Source organism: Equus caballus, chromosome 29 (assembly GCF_041296265.1).
Source record: "Equus caballus isolate H_3958 breed thoroughbred chromosome 29, TB-T2T, whole genome shotgun sequence".
NCBI classification, from domain to species: domain Eukaryota; kingdom Metazoa; phylum Chordata; class Mammalia; order Perissodactyla; family Equidae; genus Equus; species Equus caballus.
Genome location: NC_091712.1, coordinates 26,932,532 through 26,955,306, shown reverse-complemented (window position 1 = coordinate 26,955,306; position 22,775 = coordinate 26,932,532). Strand labels below are relative to the sequence as shown.

General features: G+C 36.3%; 1 protein-coding gene across 2 annotated transcripts in view; it reads left to right on the top strand.

The window, feature by feature from the left end:
• PLXDC2 (plexin domain containing 2) overlaps positions 1-22,775 on the top strand; it is a 412,633-nt gene that overhangs the window by 371,401 nt on the left and 18,457 nt on the right. For both annotated transcript variants that reach the window (XM_070255121.1, XM_014737064.3), the window contains exon 14: positions 3,771-3,931. In XM_070255121.1, the coding sequence (XP_070111222.1) occupies positions 3,771-3,931 (161 nt within the window). The remainder of the gene's footprint in view (positions 1-3,770; positions 3,932-22,775) is intronic.

Below are 22,775 nucleotides of genomic sequence, written 5' to 3'. Positions count from 1 at the left end.
ACTGATAAAGAAGGACTTGCTTCTCTCATTTTCCTATTTTCCTTATAGCTTTTTTTGTCCCTCATTTCCTGCATTGCTGTCTTCTTTTGTGTTTAGTTGATTTTTTGTAGTGGAATATTTCAATTTCTTTCTCATTTTCTTTTGTTTATATTTTATAGCTGTTTTCCTTGTGGTTATCATAAGAATTACATTTAACATCCTAAGGTTATAACACTCTAATTTGAATTTATACCAGCTTAACTTCAAGAATATAAAAAAATTTGTGGGGCTGGCCCAGTGGCACAGTGGTTAAGTTCATGTGCTCCAATTTGGCAGCCTGAGGTTCATGGGTTTTGATCCTGGGGGTGGACCTACACACTGCTCCTTAAGTCAAGCTGTGGTGGTGTCCCACATACAAAATAGAGGAGTACTGGCATGAGTGTTAGCTCAGCAACAGTCTTCCTCAAGCAAAAAGAAGAAGATTGGCAACAGATGTTAACTCAGGGCCAATCTTCCTCACACACACACACACACACAAAATTTGTTCCTCACGTCTTGATCCTTAATCCTTTTTTTTGTTGATGTCACAAAATTACACTTTATACCAAATATTTGGAGGTTTTTTTGCATTTTGAATATATTGGCCCACTGCCTTCTATCCTGCAAAGTTTCTGTTGAGAAATTTTCTAATACTCTTATTGAGGATCCACTATATGTGATGAGTTGCTTCTCTCTTACTGCTTTCAAGATTCTCTCTTTGTCTTTGTTTTTTGAAAGTTTGTTTATGATTTGTCTCTCTGTTGTTCTCCTTGATTTCATCCTACTTGAAATTATTTATTTTTTTTTAAAGATTGACACCTGAGGTAACATCTGTTGCCAATCTTCTTTTCTTCTTCTTGTTCTCCCCAAAGCCCCCCAGTACATAGTTGGGTATTCTAGTTGTAGGTCCTTCTGGTTGTGCTATACGGGATGCCAGCTTAGCATGACCTGATGAGCGGTGCCATGTCCATGCCCAGGATCTGAACTGACAAAACCCTAGGCCACCCAAGCAGAGTGCACGAACTTAGCCACTCAGCCATGGGGCCAGCCACCTACTTGAAATTCTTTGAGATTCTCAAATGTTTGTATTCATGTCTTTCATCAAATTCAGGAAGTTTTCAGCCATTATTTCTTCAAATATTCTCTCCCTCTTCTCCTTCTAGTACTCCAGCGGTGCATAGGCTGGTCTGCTTGATGGTGTCCCACAGGTCTCTTATACTCTGTTCACTTTTCTTTGATCTTTTTTCCTTCTGTTTCTCAGATTCAGTAATTTCTCTTTTCCTTCAAGTTTGCTTATTCTTCTGTCTGCTCAAATATGCTCTGAATCTCTCTAGTGAATTTTTCATTTCATTTTTCATTTCATTATTGTACTTTTCAGTTCCATTATTTCTTCCTGGTTTGTTTTCAGGTTTTATATCTCTTTATTTATACTTTCATTTTGTCACACATTGTTTTCCTGACTTTCTACACATCTTCCTTTAGTTCTTTAAGCATCTTTAAGACAGCAATTTTAAAGTCTTTGTCTAGGATATCTGCTATCAGGTCTTTTTGGGGGCTAGTTTGTTGATTTTTTTTCCTTTGAATGGGCCATACTTTTCTCTTTCTTTGTATGCCTTGTGAATTTTTGTTCAAAACTAGACATTTGAATCTAATAATGTAGTAACTCTGGAAATCAGATTCTTCTTCTCTGCCAAGGTTTGCTGGTTTCGGTTATTGCCTTTTTTTATTGTTTTCATATTTTTGATTGTTGCAGGCTGCCTCTCTGTTGAGGTTCAGCCTGAAGTGTAAATTTAAGGTCTTCTTAAGTCTTTTCTGAGCCTTTCCCTGAGCATGTGCTGTCACTTTCTAAGTTTCCTCACACATGTAGTTGTTTTTGAATATCCTAGTCTTTAATATCTGACTCCCAAAAGGGAAAAAAAAAGAGTAGTGAAGAAGGGAGGGATAAGAAAGGTTCTGGCCCCTGAAAACCCTTGGAAGTCACTTCAGCCACTGGGAGAGGGGCTTGCAACAATGGGGGGAGGTGCAACAACAATGGCTGGCTGCCTCTTTGTCTGTACCTCTGGGATCAGAAGCACCAATCAGTGATCAGAACACAGATTCCCAATATTGGGAGGACAGGGTGCTTTTTGCCTACCCTGTCTCCTGCAAACTGCTTCTGAAACATATGCACGACTGCCTGGCACGGGGCCGAGGGGTGGAGGATGAGCAGCTCCTACTGTATTAAGAGCTGAAATTGACTGAAATTATCCAAAATTTACAGACCAAGCCTTCCCCTGAAAGGTGCAAGCCTTCAATAGACTCCAGAGTTCCAAACTAAATTAGAAAGGTTCTGCCAGCGCAACTGTTGTTTAGGTGGAGACGCAGTTTCCTGATACTTCCTTCTTCGCCATCTTCCCAGAATCGTCTCTGTAAATGAATTTTTGTGCAATGAATTGCTCTTTAAATTTTATATTTTTTCACTAATGAATTTCTGTTATGTAAGGGAAAGCTTTAGGATTTTCTCCTTTATTAGATTTGGAGAAGGATTACTGAACACCAGCTATGGCTCTCAGACAAAGAGCAAACAAACAATAGCAACAATATTTAAAAGATGGGTCGGAAGAATTAGGAGGTCATGTTTCTTTGCTTTATCTGGAATTCTGTTATTTAGTATTGACCACGCATTCTGATAGGCAGTAATGTTTGTTTTTTATAACAAAAATTTAAAATAAAAGATATAAATCAGTGCTTATTAAGTGAGGCTTAATAGACAAAAATAATGTTTAAAACATAGAGGCAAAGGGTGAAAATAACAAATACGTAAATTGGTAATGAAAGGATTAAGAATCATTGTTCAGAATTTCTATGAGTCTTGAAGAATTTTCTAATGATTCAAAAATACCAATCGTATTATACACTAAGATCCAGTTACCTGCTGCACATAATTTAAGATCTCCTCTGAATGCCTGAGTAGTCATCAAAGATTACAGAATTTTAGAACAAGAGAAGATTTTAGAGATTAGTTTTATTTGGTTGATTGACTCTGGGTTGAAATAGTTATTAGTTTAGAAATTTAATTCCTCCATTTCCTATATCTCTGAAAATGGGTATTACAGTAGAAAACATCTCAGTAAAAGTTAGAGAAGATGATATTGGTCTGTGGCATAGTGGAATATTTTTCTACGCTGTGTGTTCCCTTTAGATGGTGATAAAACTATTTGGGGGTCATTTAGCATCCATCTGTTACATTTTTAAAGAGCATTTTGGTTTAAAACAGATTTTGAAAATTATCCTTTGAACTCATGCACAGACTTTCTAAAATGCCTGTGTTGCCCACCAAAAGATGCCTGGTACACTTCAATTTAAAATTTCCAAACGAAAATGAGAGAGGAGCTTTCACAAAGTAATCAATTTTTCCAAAGGGAACAGTGCTAGTGGTTTAATGAGAAAAATCAAGTTAAATTTATTATATAGTTAATTAGAGTTTTAGATTTTCCACAGTACTTTTAAAATAAAGGCTATTAATTTTGTTTATTGAACTATAAATTAAAACACAATTATAAATGTATTTTTAATCATTAATAGTATGGATATTTCATTGCCCAAATAAAAGGCAGCTAACTTCTAAAGTTGGTATTGTGGAAGAGAAAAGTTGCACAGGAAATAAAGAAGATCCAAGAGTACTTTATTAAAAATGTAAATATCCTCTCTAATGAAAATGCACACATAAGGGTGCACCTGCAAATGTCCTGACAGCTGTGCTGTTGTTTCAGCTTCTACAGATGACAGTGCAGCCGAGAAGAAAGGGGGAACCCTTCATGCTGGCCTCATTGTTGGAATTCTCATCCTGGTCCTCATTATAGCAGCAGCCATTCTTGTGACAGTCTATATGTACCACCATCCAACATCAGCAGCCAGCATCTTCTTTATTGAGGTAAGTGTCAAGTCTAACACATAAAAACCATGCTCGTTGATGAACCATATCCTTTTGCTAACACCACCTGTATTTAATATTTAGCACATGATTTCTCTATTTTGCATTTGCAAGCTGGCTGATTTGACACATGCACAAACACACGCACATATTGACACATTGCTTTCATATGATGAATTGGGTTACCTTATCTCAAGAGCTTCTAAAGAAATGAGCTATGTTTCCTTTTGTATGTCTAAAGGAAAATAGAAACCATACTTTTTTGTTGTATTATACCAAGCATGTTAACCAGCTGTTCTCCTGATCTTAGAAGGAAATGCAGCATATGCTGGAGGCTGAAGGACTTAGCTTAAGTCAATTAATCAATAAATACTAATTGGATATTGACTGGATGCATGATACAATATGGTGGGCTTGCTCTCAAAATGCTCACAAACTATTTAGGAAAAATATAACTTTCACTACTAAATGGAAATACATAAAATAAAGTATAGTACATGATAAAGTAGTGGTATGTGCCATCAGTATTGTGTGTAACATGGCTATATCTATACATTTAGATGAAATGCACACACACTCATAACACAGAGAGAGTACAGTGCTGCACCGGCATTGTGTTTCCACGTTCAGAATATAGACTTAAGTGCCAAGGCCCAGGAGCAATCAGATGGAGGACTAGCGGCTGTGTATAAGGGGCCAGAGCCAAGCCCTGGTGCCCAGCAAGCCTGAAACTGGGAAGCTGTGGGCCACAGGATAAAGTCCTGTAACAAGTCACCTTCTATTCCCCAGGCGATTGGGCTTCCTGGGCCTCCTGAGTGTGCAGCTTTCACTCCAACATCCTAATGGGGCCACCGCTCTGCCAACACCAAAATAACACTAGAGCAATAAAGGAAGTCTTCCCCCTCAAAGTTTCAAACATGTAAAGTTTAAATCTTTTCCAATTCACTGGGTGATGTATTGAAAGGTTGCTTAGAATTTTGTTCACTTGCTGAGTGAGAATGATAACACTATTAGAACTACAAAGTTAAAATCAACTTTGTCCCTTGTAATAGGGAAAGACGAATGCAAATCAATTAAATAATTGCTCGAAAGGCTACCTATCTCTCTACAGTCTGTAGAAAATAGCACAGTCTCCTTGGGTCAGTATTTAAGGCCTTGGCCATCTGGATATTGGCTATCGTTTCAAGCTTTATCTCATTGCTTCCCAACCTGGAGCTGGCACTACCATCAATTTTAACTCTTTGCTCTCCTCCATACACACCCCAAATTCTCCATGCCACCAAGACATTGCTCACTCTGTTTCCTCCACCAAGAAAGCCCTCCACTTCCACCTCAATGCTTAAATTCGGGATCCAAACAGCCGTCAAGGCCAGGTACCCCATAAGCTTCCCTGGGCCATCTCGCTGTTTGGACAGCTGGTCATAATCTCTTTCTCCTCTGAAATTCTATCCATAGTAATACATCCATACCTTTCTCTGGCATTTTCTTTTCTGTTTTGCATTAGAGTTAACTATGTACGTGATTTATACCACCTGCAGACATATAAGTTCCTTAAGATTTGAATTAAATAACTTAAGCTTCTTTCAAATATGAGAGATTTTATCAGTGTTTTCTTTAAAAAACTAATAAGTGTCCTAGGATATTTCAGACTTCCACTAAAATTTCACATATGACGTATTTCAGAAATGATGTCCTCGTTTAAAATCATAACTGAGAAATTGTCAGGCACTGCCTTTGGTTGGAAAGCTGTTATTAAGTTTTGTTAATGTGCTTGATTTTCATGGAAGAAAGAAAATTTTCCTGAGGTCATGGATGCATTTCTCCAAGAGCTAACAAATGACAAGCTGTAAAGCTTCAGCGAAAACCAGACAGCAGGCCACTGCTGAAACCCCTCACGTATTTAAGCCTTTTAATACACTGTATGGTTTATTTTCTGACATTGTGAAAAAGAAGATCCTGTGAAATATCTGATGATGATGGTATTAGTAGTAGATTACACAGGCAAAGGACCTAGTTCACACCAATTCTCGGCAGCCCCTGTAGGAATACAAAGTGAGACTAGAGTAATGGAAGTATTTTTTTTGACGTTTGCCTTTTTGATTCAGTCTCATTGTTTTATTTATTTATTTACTTATTTTAAAAGATTGGCCCTGAGCTAACATCTGTTGCCAGCCTTTCTTTTTTTTCCTTCTTCTCCCCAAAGCCCCCCAGTACAGAGTTGTATATTCTAGTTGTAAGTCCTTCTAGTTGTGGCATGTGGGACGCGGCCTCAGCATGGCCTGATGAGCGGTGCCATGTCCGTGCCCAGGATCTGAAGTGGCGAAACCCTGGGCTGCTGAAGTAGAGTGCACGTACCTAACCACTCAGCCACGGGGCTGGCCTCTGGTCTCATTGTTTTGTAATCAGAGTCTATATGTCCGTGTGTGTGTTGTGTGTATGGGGGGATGTGGAGGCAGGTGTTTGTATGTGTATACGCACACATGTATTTATAGAATGTTTAAAGCTAGAAGGAATCTCAGAGATAATTTAGTTTTATACCCTCATAACACAAAGGAAAAGATTGAGGCTCAGAGTGGTGGAATCATTTCTCCAAGGTGAGAGGCCAAAATTTCAGGAAGGACTCTCTCATCTTTCCACACTCGGGTGAAGCAGAATCATTCGGCAGGTTCCTCAACTTTCCTCCTCTTCGCCTTTTTCCTTGCTGTGGAATCAATTGCCAATTTCTGCTTCAATCACTACCTCTCTGACACCCTGCTCTCCTCAGGCAGCTCACAGGGGCTGCTTGCCAGATGACTTTTGAAGATGATAATCATAACTTTACTATTATTAAAGCTGCCTCATGTTGGCAAAATCAAAACATAGATCCGTGATGACTGCAGTTGAAGACTGAAGTTGAAGGTTGTAAATTACTAATTAAGTCAGTGTTATTGGTGCATAAAAAGATTGAGTTTACCCACATCATGTAAATTGCTTTTTATATTCCATATTACTTTTTAATGAAAAATTAAAAAATTAAATCGATGTGCTTTTTTCCATGATGAAAGCACTACTTGTTCAATAGAGAACATTTGCAGAAATGTAAAGGAAGAAAAAGCAAAGTCATTTACAGTCCCAACATGCAGACACAATCAGTATTACTATTTTAATTTATTTTCTTCTGGAATTTTCATATGCATAATATGATGTTTGCCCATTTAGTATAGTAGTGACTTCACTGAAATGCAAATTAATTTTTTTAATCAAATAACATTTTTCTATTTTATTATGAACTCTTTGTAAACATTATTTTGATTTGAACATTCATTCAATAGCTTTATATCGATCGCCTCTTCCGCTGTCAAGTGGTGTTCAGAATTCACTGAGGGTCTAACACTGCCTAGAAGTGAAAAAATAACCTTATTTCACCCAGTTTGACTGTGTGTTAGTTTCCTATTGCTGCTGTAACAAACTTCTACAAACCTAGTAGCTTAAAACAACACACACGTTATCTTACAGCTTTGGAGGTCAGAAGTCCAAAATTAGTCTCACTGGGCTAAAGTTAAGGTGTCAGCAGAGCTGCTTCCTTCTGGAGGCTTCAGGAGAGAATGGTTTGCCATTTTTAGCTGCTAGAGGCCTCATGCATTTCTTGGCTCGCTGTCCCTTCTCATCATCCCAACTTCTGCTCCGTCATCGCATCTTCTACCACTAACTCTGACCCCCCTGCCTCCTTCTTGTAAGGCCTCTTGTGGTTACTTTGAGCCCACATGGATAATACAGAATAATCTCCCCATCTCAAGGTCCTTAATTTAACCACATCTACAAAGTCTGTTTTGCCATGTAAGGTGACATCGACAGGTTTTGGTGATTAGGACATAGACATCTTGGGGAGGCCATTATTCTGTCTGCCACAGACTGCGTCAAATGTAAGATTCATCACACAGTACCCATTACACTGTAACATGCCCTTGACCATAAAACACATCCCAATTTCTGTGATATTAAAATGTGACCCAGTGAGTATCTTGTGTATTTCACAATGAAATCCAGACTGCATTAAACACATGTAGGAATTTGTTCTTGTGCTCTACACTGTGTACACTGTGATGAAATTTAATGACTTTGTCCTTGAGTGGATAGATCAGAGTTCATGCAGGCAATCGCATATTGTGGAGCATTGGGGCTCTTCCCATTTTTTTGCTCTTACAGTTAATCCCACTATGGACATAATAATGATTACAGCAAACATTTATTAAATTCACTAGTGGAAATGATTTATACTTATTGCCTCATTTAGTCCTCATGAAGACCCCGTGAGGTACTAAGATTATCTCTATCTCATAGATGAGGAAGCTGAGGCACAGAATTTAATTAACTCTCTCAACAACGTGCATTTAGTCAGTGGAGAAGTCAGGATTTGAGCCCAGAATCTCCAGAGACCATACCCTTAACCACTAGGCCATGCTGCCGCTCTGTGTGTGAAGGGTTTTCTTCTTTCACTGTATATAGAAATATAAGAAGATGTATATCTAAGGATGTACATGGTGTCTTTAAAACAGATTCCCGACAGTAGAACCAAAGGAAAGAAACAGTTTAAAGACTCTTAAGAAATATTGGCAAAATCATTGCCCAGAGATGTACACCAATTGATGTAGCTATTGTTGCTGTTGGCGTTTTTAGTGAAGATAATGAGAGTGGTTATTATCTGTGTGTTTTGTTCTTACAGAAAATATACACCAGTTATTATACATTTTGTGGACACAAACTCTTCCTCGTACAAAGTATTTACATAGGTGTTAGCTTTCAAACTTCTTGTTTGTGGGAAGAAAATAAGATAAAATGGGAATTAAAATCTAGAAATACATCCTTATACGGAGTAAGGCAATAAAGGCAATAAAATTACTAAAATCAAGAGAAAAGTAGATGAGAGTCAGGAGGCTTTGGTGATAAAGCAAATCACCCCATATACGTGTAATTAAACAATAATTGAATGGACTGTTTACACCCCGTGTCTTCATATACAGCATCAGGTACAAGAGTTCCATTCTCCTAAGACATTCAGCCTTTACTCACTCGGGCAGAGTAATCTACTTTCATGAACTTAACTTCTGTATTTCTCCATCATCCTCTTCAGATTTCCCACTGAGCATTTTCTTTGACTTTTTGCTAGATGGCTTTCATTTTGTGTTTACCGGTCTGGCTTTTCTCAGTAATTTTCAAAAAGATACCTGATTTTGACCAACATCCATCATATTATGCAAGAATGACTAATGTGCTTTAAAATCTTTTTAAAAATTACCTTCATTATCTTGAAACAAAATAGCAGAGAACAAGTATTCAAATAAGCACATGTTCCTTCATTTTTAATATATTTTGATAAAACTACTCTCTCTTTGGAAGAATGACCTACGCCTTTAAGTTCTACATTAAATTTAGTGTTTGCTGAATGTTTCTAGGCATAGATTCTGTGATTCTTAATAAATTTCATTGTTGCATGAACATGGGCTACAGAGATAAATGTTTGCACCATTGAATACTATCACATATCACTATTTAAGATTTTTAAGTAAGATATATAAAATGTAATCTAATTGACGATCGAGAAATAATATTATGAAGTGGTAGTCATATAAAAAAAGGTCCTATAAAAGGATTCTATGTGGACTATAATAGGATAATTTAGACTAGCAATCTTAATCAAAAAAATTCATGTTGAACACTGCCCATGATTTTTCTTAGGATTTTAAATACTGGCTGGTATTTAGACATTTATGTGCAGATTTGACTGTTCTATGTTAATAAAAATGAAGAGAAGTGGATATGACCCTAATGATAAAGATGATCAATATCTTGGAAAATAGATTCTATGAGTAAAATATTAGAGGGTTTTTTTAAATAATAGGAATGTAAAAACTAAGAATAGCTCATCCTGCTGCTCGTGCTGTAAAGTGTTCCTGAAAACATCCTCAGAGAGAAAGAAATTGGTACAGAGGAGCCATTTAAAGATGGTGGGGAATAAGGCAACAATTTTAGGCACAATACCCCTCGCATTTCAAGAGGGTGCTAAGATAGTGCAATGGCAATGGAGTTTGCCTTTAAATAGGTTATAATTCTTACTCTGAAGATTGGAGAAAAGACAGGCAGAAAGCATGCTGTCAATGCGGTAGCCACTAGCCATACACGGCTATTGAGTACTTGCAATATGGCTAATCTGGAATGTGGTGCATGTCAAATCCACACCAGTTTTTGAAGTTTGAGTAAAAAAAAAGAATGTGTAATAGATCATTAGTAATGTTTATATTAATTATATATTGAAATGGAAATATCTTGAGTATGTTGGTTTAAATAAGATATATTACTAAAATTAATTTTTTTACTGTGGCTACGACACTTAAAATTGTGACTATGGCTCACACTGTACTTCTATTGGACAATGCTGGTTTTAGAGAAAATCTTGCAGAGAAGAGGGGATTAGAAAGAAAGTCTGATTCTCTCCACGTTTTTTGAAAGTAGGCAATCGAGGGATTTTCAGCACAGGGGACAGGAGAGGGCAATTAGAAGCTTGAGGAGGAGCCATCTCCCTGAGATGGCTGACAAAGCTGTCTGATATGTTGACCATTCATTCAGTCATTTATTCAAATTTGTTCAGCTCCAATTATGTGTCAGGTACCCAAGATACAGACGTAAGCAAAATGGACAAGAGACGATCCTTGCCTTCATGCAGCTTACATTCTAGGGGTGGAGACAGATGATAAACATGTTTTAAGCAAGGTATAGATTTCAAGTTGAATGTTTAGTTTTACAAAAGAGGCAGTCTTCCCAAAATGCTTGGAGAAATTGTTACCTTTTTTGAGCAATAAGATATTATTAGTCAAATAACCAAGGATATAAGAGTTTCTCATGATCTTTGTGCCTGAACCTGTAGTTTGGTAATAAGTTGGATGATGATTATGATCGTGATTATCATCAGCATTTTATAATTTAAGACTTTATAGAGTTCTAGGTATATATGTGTAAAAACAATTAAAATAAATAAATAAGACTGCTTTCCAAAACAGTTAACTTTCTTGAAGGACAAAACAGTCTCACCATTCTTAAATTGTGCATACGGATTTGACTTAAAAGTTACACAATGGTTTTCACAATAAAATTTGGATGTAAATGTCTCAATACCAGTCATTGTTCATATCATGCTTTAAAATTCTTATTATTTCCATGGAACCAAAATATGTGCCTATAGTGGCAGTGTGCAGTATTTTTTATCATCAAAATCATAGAATTTCAAAACGAAACCTCAGCATGCGTGCAACCAAGGGATTCTGTAACTTTTCCAGAACAAAGTTTATGAATTCCAAAAGTATCTACTTCAAATACATTTCCTTGGCTTTTTGTGGGTTTTTTTTTTTTTCGGTGAGGAAGATTGACCCTGAGCTAACATCTGTGCCAACCCTCCTCTGTTTTTTGTAAGTGTGATGCCACTACAGCATGGCTTGATAAGTAGCGCATAGGTCTGCACCCAGGATCCGAACCTGTGAACCCCGGGCCATGGAAGCTGAGCACATGAACTCAACCACTGCGTCACTGGCCAGCCCAAGGGGGTTTTATGTTTTATCTTAAAAACTTGCATGAATTTTGCATGCACCACATAATGACATTTTGGTCAATGACAGACCGCATATATGCCAGTGGTCCCATAAGATTAGTACCATAAAGCCTAGGTGTATAGTAAGCTATATCATCTAGGTTTGTGTAAGTACACTTTATGATGATCGCAGAATGACAAAATCACCTAACAACACATTTCTCAGATCAATCATCAAGCAATGCATGACCGTACTCTATAACATAGAAACATTTGCTTGATATAAAAAATGATTCCACCCAAACTTCAACCAGCATTCTAGAAGACAATTCTTATTTCTTCTGGTACTTTATGCATCTCTGGCACCCCAGTTGCATGGCTCTCGATGCTGTAAAATCCAGATAAATCCAAACCACGAGAGCTCTCTTTTCCTGGAACCTAAGTGGGAAGTGTCCTTTCTACACCTTTGTTGGAGTCAGCTCCAAAGTAAAAATAGAAAGCCCACATGGTGAGACAGTTCTCTTGGGTCATGTAACACCACATTTCAGAGTCGAGATTTGAACTCAAGACGCCTCATCTTGGCCCTGTAGGTTGCGTGCTATGGCAGCAGCATCACAACAGTCTTGAGCGGTTTGCCACTCAAGGGATGCCCCTCCCAAGAAATATTTGTGGATAACAAGGACCCATGGAGAATATGATTAAGGAAAGACAGGGAGCTGTGGTCCTCAACTTTTCCTGGCAATCAATAGTGCCACCAGGAAAGAAGCCAGAGGAAAGGAGCCAGGCAGGGAGTCAAAGCTGTTGCTGGGAGAAAAAGTGTTGACTGAAAGTTTGGCGTCTTGCTTTGCAGCTGCTAGATGAATAGCACTTGTGAGTCGGCAAGACACGATCCGTTGAGTAACCTGTATAGTAAATAGAGAAATCGTTTCATAGACCCATGAAGCTTTTTTTATCTTGAAGTCACATGTTTTTTTTTGTAACTTAGTTTTGCTCTTATGGTATTTCTTAGTCTTATTTCAGTCTTCAAGAAAACACAAGGAAAAAATGATTTATAGAAAGAAAATATTTCTTATTTTCATTTTCTTAGAAGAGGCAAAAGATGGCATTCACTTTTGATGGACTGCTGCAAGGAAGGAAAGATTAGGTGAAATCTAACTGAAATGGTTTGACACCCTTATTAGAAAAGCCGTTTTATGAGATGGCAGCTTTCCAGAAACATAGCAAAATACAGGGAAAAATAGGTGAAAATGGTTTGCTTTTAAACAAAGAAAGACACTCTTTGTACTTCTGTGGTTTTCTTTCTTCACTTTCTATTCTAAGATGCTGGATTTTTATTCGTATACATCACTGACAGGTTTTGAGACTTCAGTTCAAGTTCATGGTAATTCCCTTATATATATAATCACCAAAATAAGATTCCTTTTATTGATGTCATCTTTAATTTACTTTTTTGGCTAACGTATTTTCATTTAAATTTCTAAAACTAAAATAGTGTTTCTAATTTAATGAAATATTTTCTTCTCTTCATTGAGAAGAATTATCAAAAATATTGAATAAAATATTTAATACTTGACTGAGTTCTCTGCTCTAATTCCTTCTTAATTACCATTCCTTAACCTTATTTTTAATAGTGTATAGGGCCATGAAATATATTATATATGTATATATACTTGTATATGTATATATAATATATGTATTTTGTATAGAAAATATCCACAGGGAAGCTCATAGTGGATGAAAGAGTCAAATAAATAAATAAAAACCTGCAGAGCTACAATTCACTTGGTCATCTGTAAACCTGAATTATGTCATTTTAAGTACATGATGTATGTTTTAGGTATTCTGATCCTTTTCTCCTGTTACCTCTTTAAAAGAAGATTATTCCACTTACAGTACCAAGTGTTGAGTAATTTCTTCCTTGTGACTCTGGTAACTGCTCTTTGTTAAAATAAATACTTAAGTCTTTTTGTTTCTGGAAAGAAAGAATGGAAACTTTAGTTTTAGCAGTAATTATTGCTTCACAATAATAATGAATGTATTCAATTATAAGATGATTTTTCCCATAATTCCACATAGTGTAATTTTTTTCTGGCAGAAATACGAAACAACTGAGCTAAATAAGTTGATTATTTTGACATGGTTTGGTTTATAAATAATACTAGAATGATTTGTGATTGTAAGAAAATTAAAACTTTAAGTTTGAGTTAAGGAGGTTAAAAAATTTAGAGAATAGAAATGTAAAAAAATTGTATTTCAAATGAAACAAGTAATCATGCTCTTTGTAATTCTATTAGAAGCGTTTAGCCAAAGGTATTTCTAATTTGCAAGTAGATTAAGATTATTTTGCTCTATTTTCTTGAAGTGATGCCTCTATGAAAACTTTCTTAATATAAACAAAATAATTTTCAATTCAAAATTAAAACAATTTTTCTTACATCACATAGTAAGGGAATACAGAGTCAGAATTATTAGTTTCTACCTTCTCAACTTTCAGCTAACTACAATATTTATATTTTAATGGAAAAGCCATTCATCTGTTCAAAAAAAATTTTTTTTTGAACACTGACTGTGCCAAGTGTTATCCTTGGCAAAGACTTTGAAGGAGAAATGATACTTGTTTTGTTAAAAGGAGAAAACATTTTCTTCTCTAAAAAGAAAATAAATTTGTAACAATTATTCAAAATCTCACTGCAATGTAAAATTCTAGGGTTCTAGTAAGATCTAATCTTTTCTTTTTCTTTTCTTCTCTTTTTTTTGAGGAAGGTTGGCCCTAAGCTAACATCCATTGCCAATCTTCCTCCTTTTGCTTGAGGAAGACTTGCTGAGCTAATATCTATGTCCATCTTCCTCTATTTTGTATGTGGGATGCCACCACAGCGTGGCTTGATGAGTAGTGTGTAGGTCTGTGCCTGGGTTCTGAGCCCGTGAACCCTGGGCCACTGAAACAGAATGCATGAACTTAACCACTATGCCAACAGGCCAGCCCCAGGACTAATGTTTTCTTAATTGTATATCAGATTTTTTTTTGTTTTATATCTGATGTTTATGTCACATATCACTTTTTTTCTTAGTTTTTCACGTTCCCCTTGAAATATTTGTGTTTGTATCTTAAAATATTTGTATTAGTAGCTTGTAATTGGGCTTGAATCTTGAATATGTACAAGTTTAATATGGAGAAAATTTGATGTGTCATGAGGATAGGTAAAGAATATTCAATTTTAGTGAGAAATAATCTCAAAATTTATAGTTTATAGCATGTGGCTGTCAATTTAAAAATATTCGACGTGTTTCATGAGGTGCGGGAAGGCATCTCACCAAAAGTAATAGGGTTCATTCTGCATCTCATCCTTGTAGAGGAACATGCTGAACCTACAATGTGTTCAGAGGAGAGGGAGTAAGAATGTTAAAGAATTCTGACTTATGCCAAGAACGGATGAAAGAAAGGAGACGTTCTAGCAGAGAAAGTATAGAAGGAGAAGCACGATAGCTCCCCACCAGTGTTAATGGACTGTCCTATGAATGAGGTATCTGACTTGTTCTGGATGGATCTGAGGGTTGGACATGAGGCTCTCTGGGAAGAAGCTATGAAGATACGAATATGGGCTCAATGTAAAGACTTTCTACTAATCAGAGGGACTCAGAGATAGTACTCAGAGGCTCGAGTGATGAGCTCTTCATCACCAGGGTTACTTAAGCATGCAAGAAGTCCCCTTACCAAGAACTTCTTAGAGCTCTTTTAAGCATCATCTAAGTGGTTGAGGTAGAGTGAATTTAAGGTTCACTCTGTCCCTGCAAGCTAGGATATCCTGGTGCCCCCCCCCAAACTTGTATATGTTTCAGAAAGATACAAAAATAGCAAAGTAAACTAGAAGGCATGTTGTACATACTTACAGTTTTTGAAGACATCTTATGTTTTGAGAAACCAAATGTGAAGAAGTAAAACACATACCCACACAATGAGGAAGACTATAGCTCTCCTATCCAGAGAATATCACTATTTATGAGGTAATAATCTGAGAGGAGGGGTGACCTACCAACTTCTCACCTTTTAAGGAAGTTGGTAGTATTGGGTAATGCATAGATTTCATGTTCATGTCGCTGTAGGGCAAACAAGGCTCCAGTTTGGTTTTAGTAAAAAGTCTGCATAAAAACAAAAGTATTTATCGGGAAAGCAACAACTGATGTAAAGTGCCTTAAACAACTCTTTCCCAATAAGGCATTACTTGAAACATAAGAAAGTAACATAGAGGCAGAGATACAAAGTACTATATTTTGCTTTCTCCCATAGTCCTCTCCTCAAACAATTTCTTAAATTTTACCAAGAGAAGATGACAGTTAAATATGCATGCTTTCTTTAAATAGGTATAAGAGGCAAAATATACTTGGCATTTTCCACTTAGAAACAAACTCTTCCTTGTTTTTCTTTCTATCTCCATCTTTTTCTTTCTTCTAGGACTCAGACTATTCCAAGAGCTTTTGGCTTTTGACGTGTAAGCTCTGGCCATTCCAAATCACTTCTGTTATCTTGTTTCCTTCCCTCTCACATTCTTCAGTGGCCTTAGAGAATTTTTAAATATTTACACTTTAAATTTTTTTCTGAAATTTAAGTTGGCATTTTCCGTGTTCCTATTTTATTCTAATCAGTGATCAGTAATGTCTTTATGTTATAATTGCTGCTGATGAACAAAGTGCCTTTTTGCTTCTTGCTCGTCCTCATGACTATAGCAGACTTCATTCACGTCGAAACTCCCACGTGCCAATAAAGGATGCAGCTTAGTCACATTCCAGACAGGCACAGACTTGTTTCCCTGACAGAGAGTGTAGATCCCCCACCTTGATCAGGAGGAGCTAAAAGGAGAGTTGCAACTACTTAGTCAGTTTTCCTCCACGAATCTCCAGGTAAGGAAATACAGCATTATCTCTTACTGACCACCAAGTAATAAAGAGACAGGTGACTATCTGCCTTGCTTTACTGTCTTATAAGCCTAACACATATAATGTATATTGTATGTATTATACATATATTCATTCATCTCAGCACATAGTCTAACAACTGCTTATATTGTTCTCTTTTTCAATGAAAAGTAGGTACAATAGTCGAGTATATTTTCATTACTATGAATGTTTTCAGTAATGTTTTCATTCAAATCAATTTGGTGAAAAATTTTATATTAGTGAATGATGTGATTTAACAGTAAATGCACAAAGAATCCTTCAGATATCAAAAGCTAGTAAGTAATGGAAGATCCTAGGGAGTTGGTAGTGGTGGTAGCAGCATAAGTTTTTTTTATTCCAAAATCACCAGGTGAAAACAGAGAAAACAACTGGATATCAAAGCCAGAAACCTAAGGACAGCATTTATAACATTTATAACATTTATAACAAAACTAGTTGACAGCTTCTGTCCAAATATAATTATGAACCCTCAAATACAGCAGATGATAACAAACCACCAATATCCACAAGACCTGAATGTTGTCAGCATCTGTGTGAGAGAAGGCAAAAGGCAGCAGCAAGGTGTCCAGCAGGCCTGAAAACAGAAGAACCACAAAATAGCCAATGAGCATTAGCTAGAAAATACAGCAGGCTAACGTGAGAATGGTAGCAGAAAGAAGGAAGGGCAGGTACCAACATCAATTGCAGGTGAGTGCGTGGGACTTGTGTAAGAATTTCTGAAGAGTCTGGAGCGGTATAGCCCAAGGAATTCTCAAAACTGACCTACCAGAGCCATTGTCCATGATAGTGTACACGCTAGGAGAAAACCCTGGAAGTGGAATGAAATTGAGTAGGATAGGGACAACAGAGATGAAAAAAATAAAAAGGTTCATATAAAAGTTGGGGACGCCAGCCCAGTGTCATAGTGGTTAGGTTCACCTGCTCAGCTTCAACAGCCCACTGTTCGCTGGTTTGGATCTCGGGCACTGACCTACACACCACTCATCAAGCCATGATATGGCGGCATCCCATGTACAAGATAGAGGTAGATTGGCACAGATGTTAGCTCAGGGACAGCCTTCCTCAAGCAAAAAGAGGAAGATTGGCAACAGATGTTAGCTCAGGGCTGATCTTTCTCATTAAAAAAAAAAAGTTGGAGAAGGGAACAGAGTCAGGAAATATCAGAAAGCAAAAAATTGCATGTTTTTAATACAAAAAAGAACCACAGAAGAGAGAACTCTGAAGCTATAAATGTTAGTTGAAGCAACCCTCCTTCTAAAAATTTAGAGAAACGAAATTCACACAGAAATGAGCAAAAGAAAATTTGGAAGTGAAATCCCAGGCAATGATACTATAATGTAAAGAAACTAAAGAGCAGAATAATATCCCCACAGACATGAAAGCATATCAGAAGCACATGCTTAAAAAAACCTCTTGAAAACTCCAAAGTACTATTTCAAAGTTAGCTAAAAAGCAATAAGAAAATGATGCAAAACATTAAGGAACAACACAAATTAGTATCAGATAAACTAAAAAATGTGGTGAAAATCCTTGAGAATTAGAAGTAAAAGAAAAAAATCATGTTGGAAATGAGGAAAAAACTAAAATAACAGAAGAGCAAATAAACACAAGTCTTAAAGCCTTTGAGGAAATCTTAAATTTAACCTTAAGTTAAAGGAAAGAGCATTTTTAAAGCTGAAAAGAGCTGAAGAAGGAGATAAAAAGGATTTGAGAGATAATGACAAATATTGAAGGTTTGCAAAGAAGATCCAGTGTATGAGTAATTGGAATCCCTAAAGAAGAAAACAAAAGCAAAAGAAGAAAAAAATGAATACTACAAACTATATTATTTTTAAAGTTCCTGAAACCTTAAAAAAAAGAATCTAAACATTGAAAGAAAACACTGCGTATTATTGGCTGAAAACAACCGACATTAAGACATCCTAGTGAAATCACTGGATGACTTTTTTAAAAAGAAAGAAAAAATTGGGCACTTAAACCCATATGACTGCCCTTTGTGCATTTGAAAGTGGCTATTATTGCTGTCACACGCATCTTATGTTTCAACTTGCTTCCTCTGGCAACAAAAATTTTGGAAATGCTTGGAAAATGTTTACAATATTTTTTCTATATGTTTTTATATGTTGCTCCACTTATTTTTTACATGTAATCGCTAATATACAACCAATATAATATTAGATGCCAGTTATACCTCAATTAAAAATTAATTAAAAATGCAATTGTTATTTAATATGCACATTGTAATTTATATAATATATTATATAATAATGTGCATAATTTATTTATGTACAGTCTAAGCTCCCATTTATTGTGGTAAAATTATAATAATGTTACAAGTAATAATACTAGATATTACTTATTATTGCATATATTATGCTAAGGGTCTTATATTTATAAATCTCTAAGCCTCATATAAACCATTAAAAGAGATGAGTGCTGGGGCTGGCCCCGTGACCGAGTGGTTGAGTTCGCGCGCTCCGCTGCAGACGGCCCAGTGTTTCGTTGGTTCGAATCCTGGGCGCTGCCATGGCACTGCTCATCAAACCACGCTGAGGCGGTGTCCCACATGCCACAACTAGAAGGACCCACAACGAAGAATATACAACTATGTACTGGGGAGCTTTGGGGAGAAAAAGGAAAAAAATAAATAAAATCTTTAAAAAACGAGAGAGATGAGTGTTATAGCACAGATGGCTGACTATTCACCATAATTCATGTTCCCAGTTCCATAGAAGAGGTTTGTGACTGGTAAGTAATTGCACAGTTTAGGATTACCTTTTCCATGCTCTCTTGCATCTGAGTGTGGCCATATGACTACTAGTCACAATAGAAAGTGATAGGTGCCTTTTAAGCCAAGGCTTTTAAGAACTGGATGTGCCTTTTACATACCTTCCCTCCTGTTCCACCAACTGGCTGCACACAGTCCCCAGGGAATGGAGAGGCCAAGATGGAGGAAGCCTGAGCCAGGCTTGGGAGGAAGTTGCCGGCCTATGAGAACACTTGTCTTGGACCATAATGTGAGCAAGAAATACATTCCAATTTATTAACCCATTGAGAAAATTTAAAAAGAAGGATTCTTAATAGAGAAAATAGTTATCATCTAGTGGATGTAAAGCCACATAAGAAATTCATTAGAATAATGAAAAATCAGGGAAAAATTGTTGGGCTGGGTGTGTTTTGGCAAACAATATAGTCGCATTAGAATTTGTTTAGGAAAGGTATAAACAAAAGGAACCAGATGGACTAAAAATTATTGAGGATGTTGGCAAAACCAAATCAAAAGAAAGCTGAGGTTATAAATATGTTTATAGTGACTAATCCAAATGTAAAAGTAAAGAGATTGTTGGGGGAAAAAACAGCTTGTAATGACAGAAAATTATGCAAGAGAAATATTGTTTATAAGAAATTATAGAAGTACAAGAAGGAAAAAGCAAAATAAAACTTTTTTTTTTTAAAGATTTTATTTTTTCCTTTTTCTCCCCAAAGCCCCCCGGTACATAGTTGTGTATTCTTCGTTGTGGGTTCCTCTAGTTGTGGCATGTGGGACGCTGCCTCAGCGTTGTCTGACGAGCAGTGCCATGTCCGCACCCAGGATTCGAACCGACGAAACACTGGGCCGCCTGCAGCGGAGCACGCGAACTTAACCACTTGGCCACGGGGCCAGCCCCAAAATAAAACATTTTAAATAACTAAACAATCATATTTTGGGATTTAGTTTTTTTTTGTTTACCAATTCTAAAATCTATTTAGCAGAATATATTTAGGGTAATTGAAAATTTAGTGTATATCTATTTTTAAGATGAAATGATATATGGTGTTTCAGTGGGACAAATAAGTAGCCAGAGATTATGAGAGAGAAATTTGTTTCCATTAAGTCTGGTTAATAGGTGGAATTGACTATCAGTGCTTTTAAGGGAGTGAGCTTAAAACAAAATCAGAAGGACTTTCCTCGTTGTGACTTCTTGGTGAACTTTAATGAGAATATGGGAGCTCCAGGGGACAGCACATCTGTCTCATTCATTGTTTTTATCCCCAAGGACACACACAATGCTTCATAAATATTGTCGAATAAAGAGTCTCATCTCAAATAATCCAAGTGGAACTTCAATAAACGAAAGCATGAAATGCTAGAAAGGTGAAGTTAGCAGGAAACTTAAGGAAAAATCAAATGCAGTGGTTCACAACTTTTTGCATTGTGTGTCTCACCAAAAGAGAAATAAAAGCCCATTTTCCTGAAAAAACATTTGTATGCTTGAAAATATAAACAATTCTTTAAATTGCAACATTGATGTTATAGGATTTGATGTATTCAGACATTTTTAATGTAAATTTTATTGCAATATTATGGTTGAGTCATTCACAGTGTGTTTTAAATGCATAAAATTAAAATAATGGCATTGATAAAAGAATATTGCCCTTAAAAAGTTATTGGCATATATTTATCAGTTAAGGCTGGCTGGAGGTTATAGGCTCATACTAGGTAAAGAATCGGTGTTTGTCCACTTTCTCATTTTATACATGAAAACGTGGATAACAAGAGATAGGAAGTGATTTGCTTAAGACCTTGGTATTTGATGGTAACAGAACCAGGAACCAGTAAAATGCAGCAGAAAGAGTACAGGGCAAATGGGCAGACCTTGTGTAAATTCTAGCTTTTAACTTACTAACTTTGTGACTTTTGGTCAATTCCTCAAACCTTCAATCAGGAATTGAAACTGAATTTGCTGACTCCCAAACGACCTTTATCTGCTCAATGTTAAAAGCACTATTTTTAAAAATAGTCATTAATGTCAGCCAAAAATTATATAAATAACAAGATTTATTGGAAGTATTCAATCTCCCACCCCTACCTTCTTGTATTTATTGGAGGGGTTCATTTATCCCCCATCCCTACTCTCTTTTCTTAAGCAAGTGTTGGTGAGTTATCTAAATTGTAAGAGGACGGGAAAAACAAGTGATCTAAATAATTCATAAACCATGTTATCCAGCCCTGGATATAATACCATCGATTGTGCAATAAAAACAGTCATCTTTATAGGTTCTAATTGGTCTATCTCAGACATCTTGCTTTTTTATTTCTTTTTCTCATTTGTAAAATGTTGTAAACATTGGAGTTCCCACCAGGACTATAACCTGGCTCACATAATATCAGTAAAATGGTTATCAGTACTTCTGTATCACGGGATGAATGTCTGGCACTCTCAACTAAGCTTTTGTAGAAATTGCAAGAATCTTGTAAAGGACAGTAATGAACATTACTAGAGGCTCTAAGTAAGGATGATTAAACACTGATATTGGTCAATTATAACATTGTATGAAAACATAATTATAATTGCATCTGTAATACCGCTACAATTGATTTTCTATAGCAAATATTCTTTACCTTTTATTTTCCTGCCATATTGATGCTAAATTGTTCCCCTTCTCAGGATCATAATTATGTTTTCTATTGCAATTTCTGAATTGATTTGACAAGAGATAGTATGTATCATAAATTCCAAAATAAATGGATCAAGTTTCTCAAATATGAAAAAGATACACCATTATGGATATCCATTTTTCAACATAGTACCTTAAATAAGTAAAAAGTTTGCTATCTTCCTTTTAAATTTTTTTCTAAAACTTTTAATTTAAACCTACAAAAATTAACATATCATGAAATACCAGTCAAACATTACAGGTCTGTTTTTGCCATGATTCGATTGATAAACGTTACTCTAAATCGTTGGATGAATAGTGTCCACTCGTGGATTAGATGGCATAAATCATTGTATTGGGTTGTTTTCTAACCTTGTGATTAAATGCGGATTCAAGCACACAATCCCTTCAGGGTAGAAAATAGCTCCCTATTCACCACTCCTAAGGTCATGGCTAATTAGAGCTCAACTTGCCAACTTTTCTTTGACCTCACTTAGAAACACATTGATGCTTCAGATACAAGTAACTTGGTGAGAACAACCTCTCAAGGAACACAGCCAGTCTTACTGTTGTACAGAGCTGCACTAACTCACATTTGACTTTTATTAGAACATTTATGACCAGAGCAGCATTATCTTGTCTTTTAACCAAGTCACTGCGCAACAGCAAGCTGGCCTGTTGGCACCCTCACTGCAAAATTACTTTTCCCTGGAGTAAATTGCCTGTCTAATGGCAAATTATTACTCTATGTTTGTAGAAAACATGAGTTGTGGCAATGTGGTTCAAAAAATCAAGAGATAGTGCCAAATGTAGTATCAACATGATATTGTGAACTAAGGCTAATGCTAAAGATGACTGGAATCTTCTCAGGTTGTATCATGGAAAATCAGACAAAACTAAAGCTCCTATTTG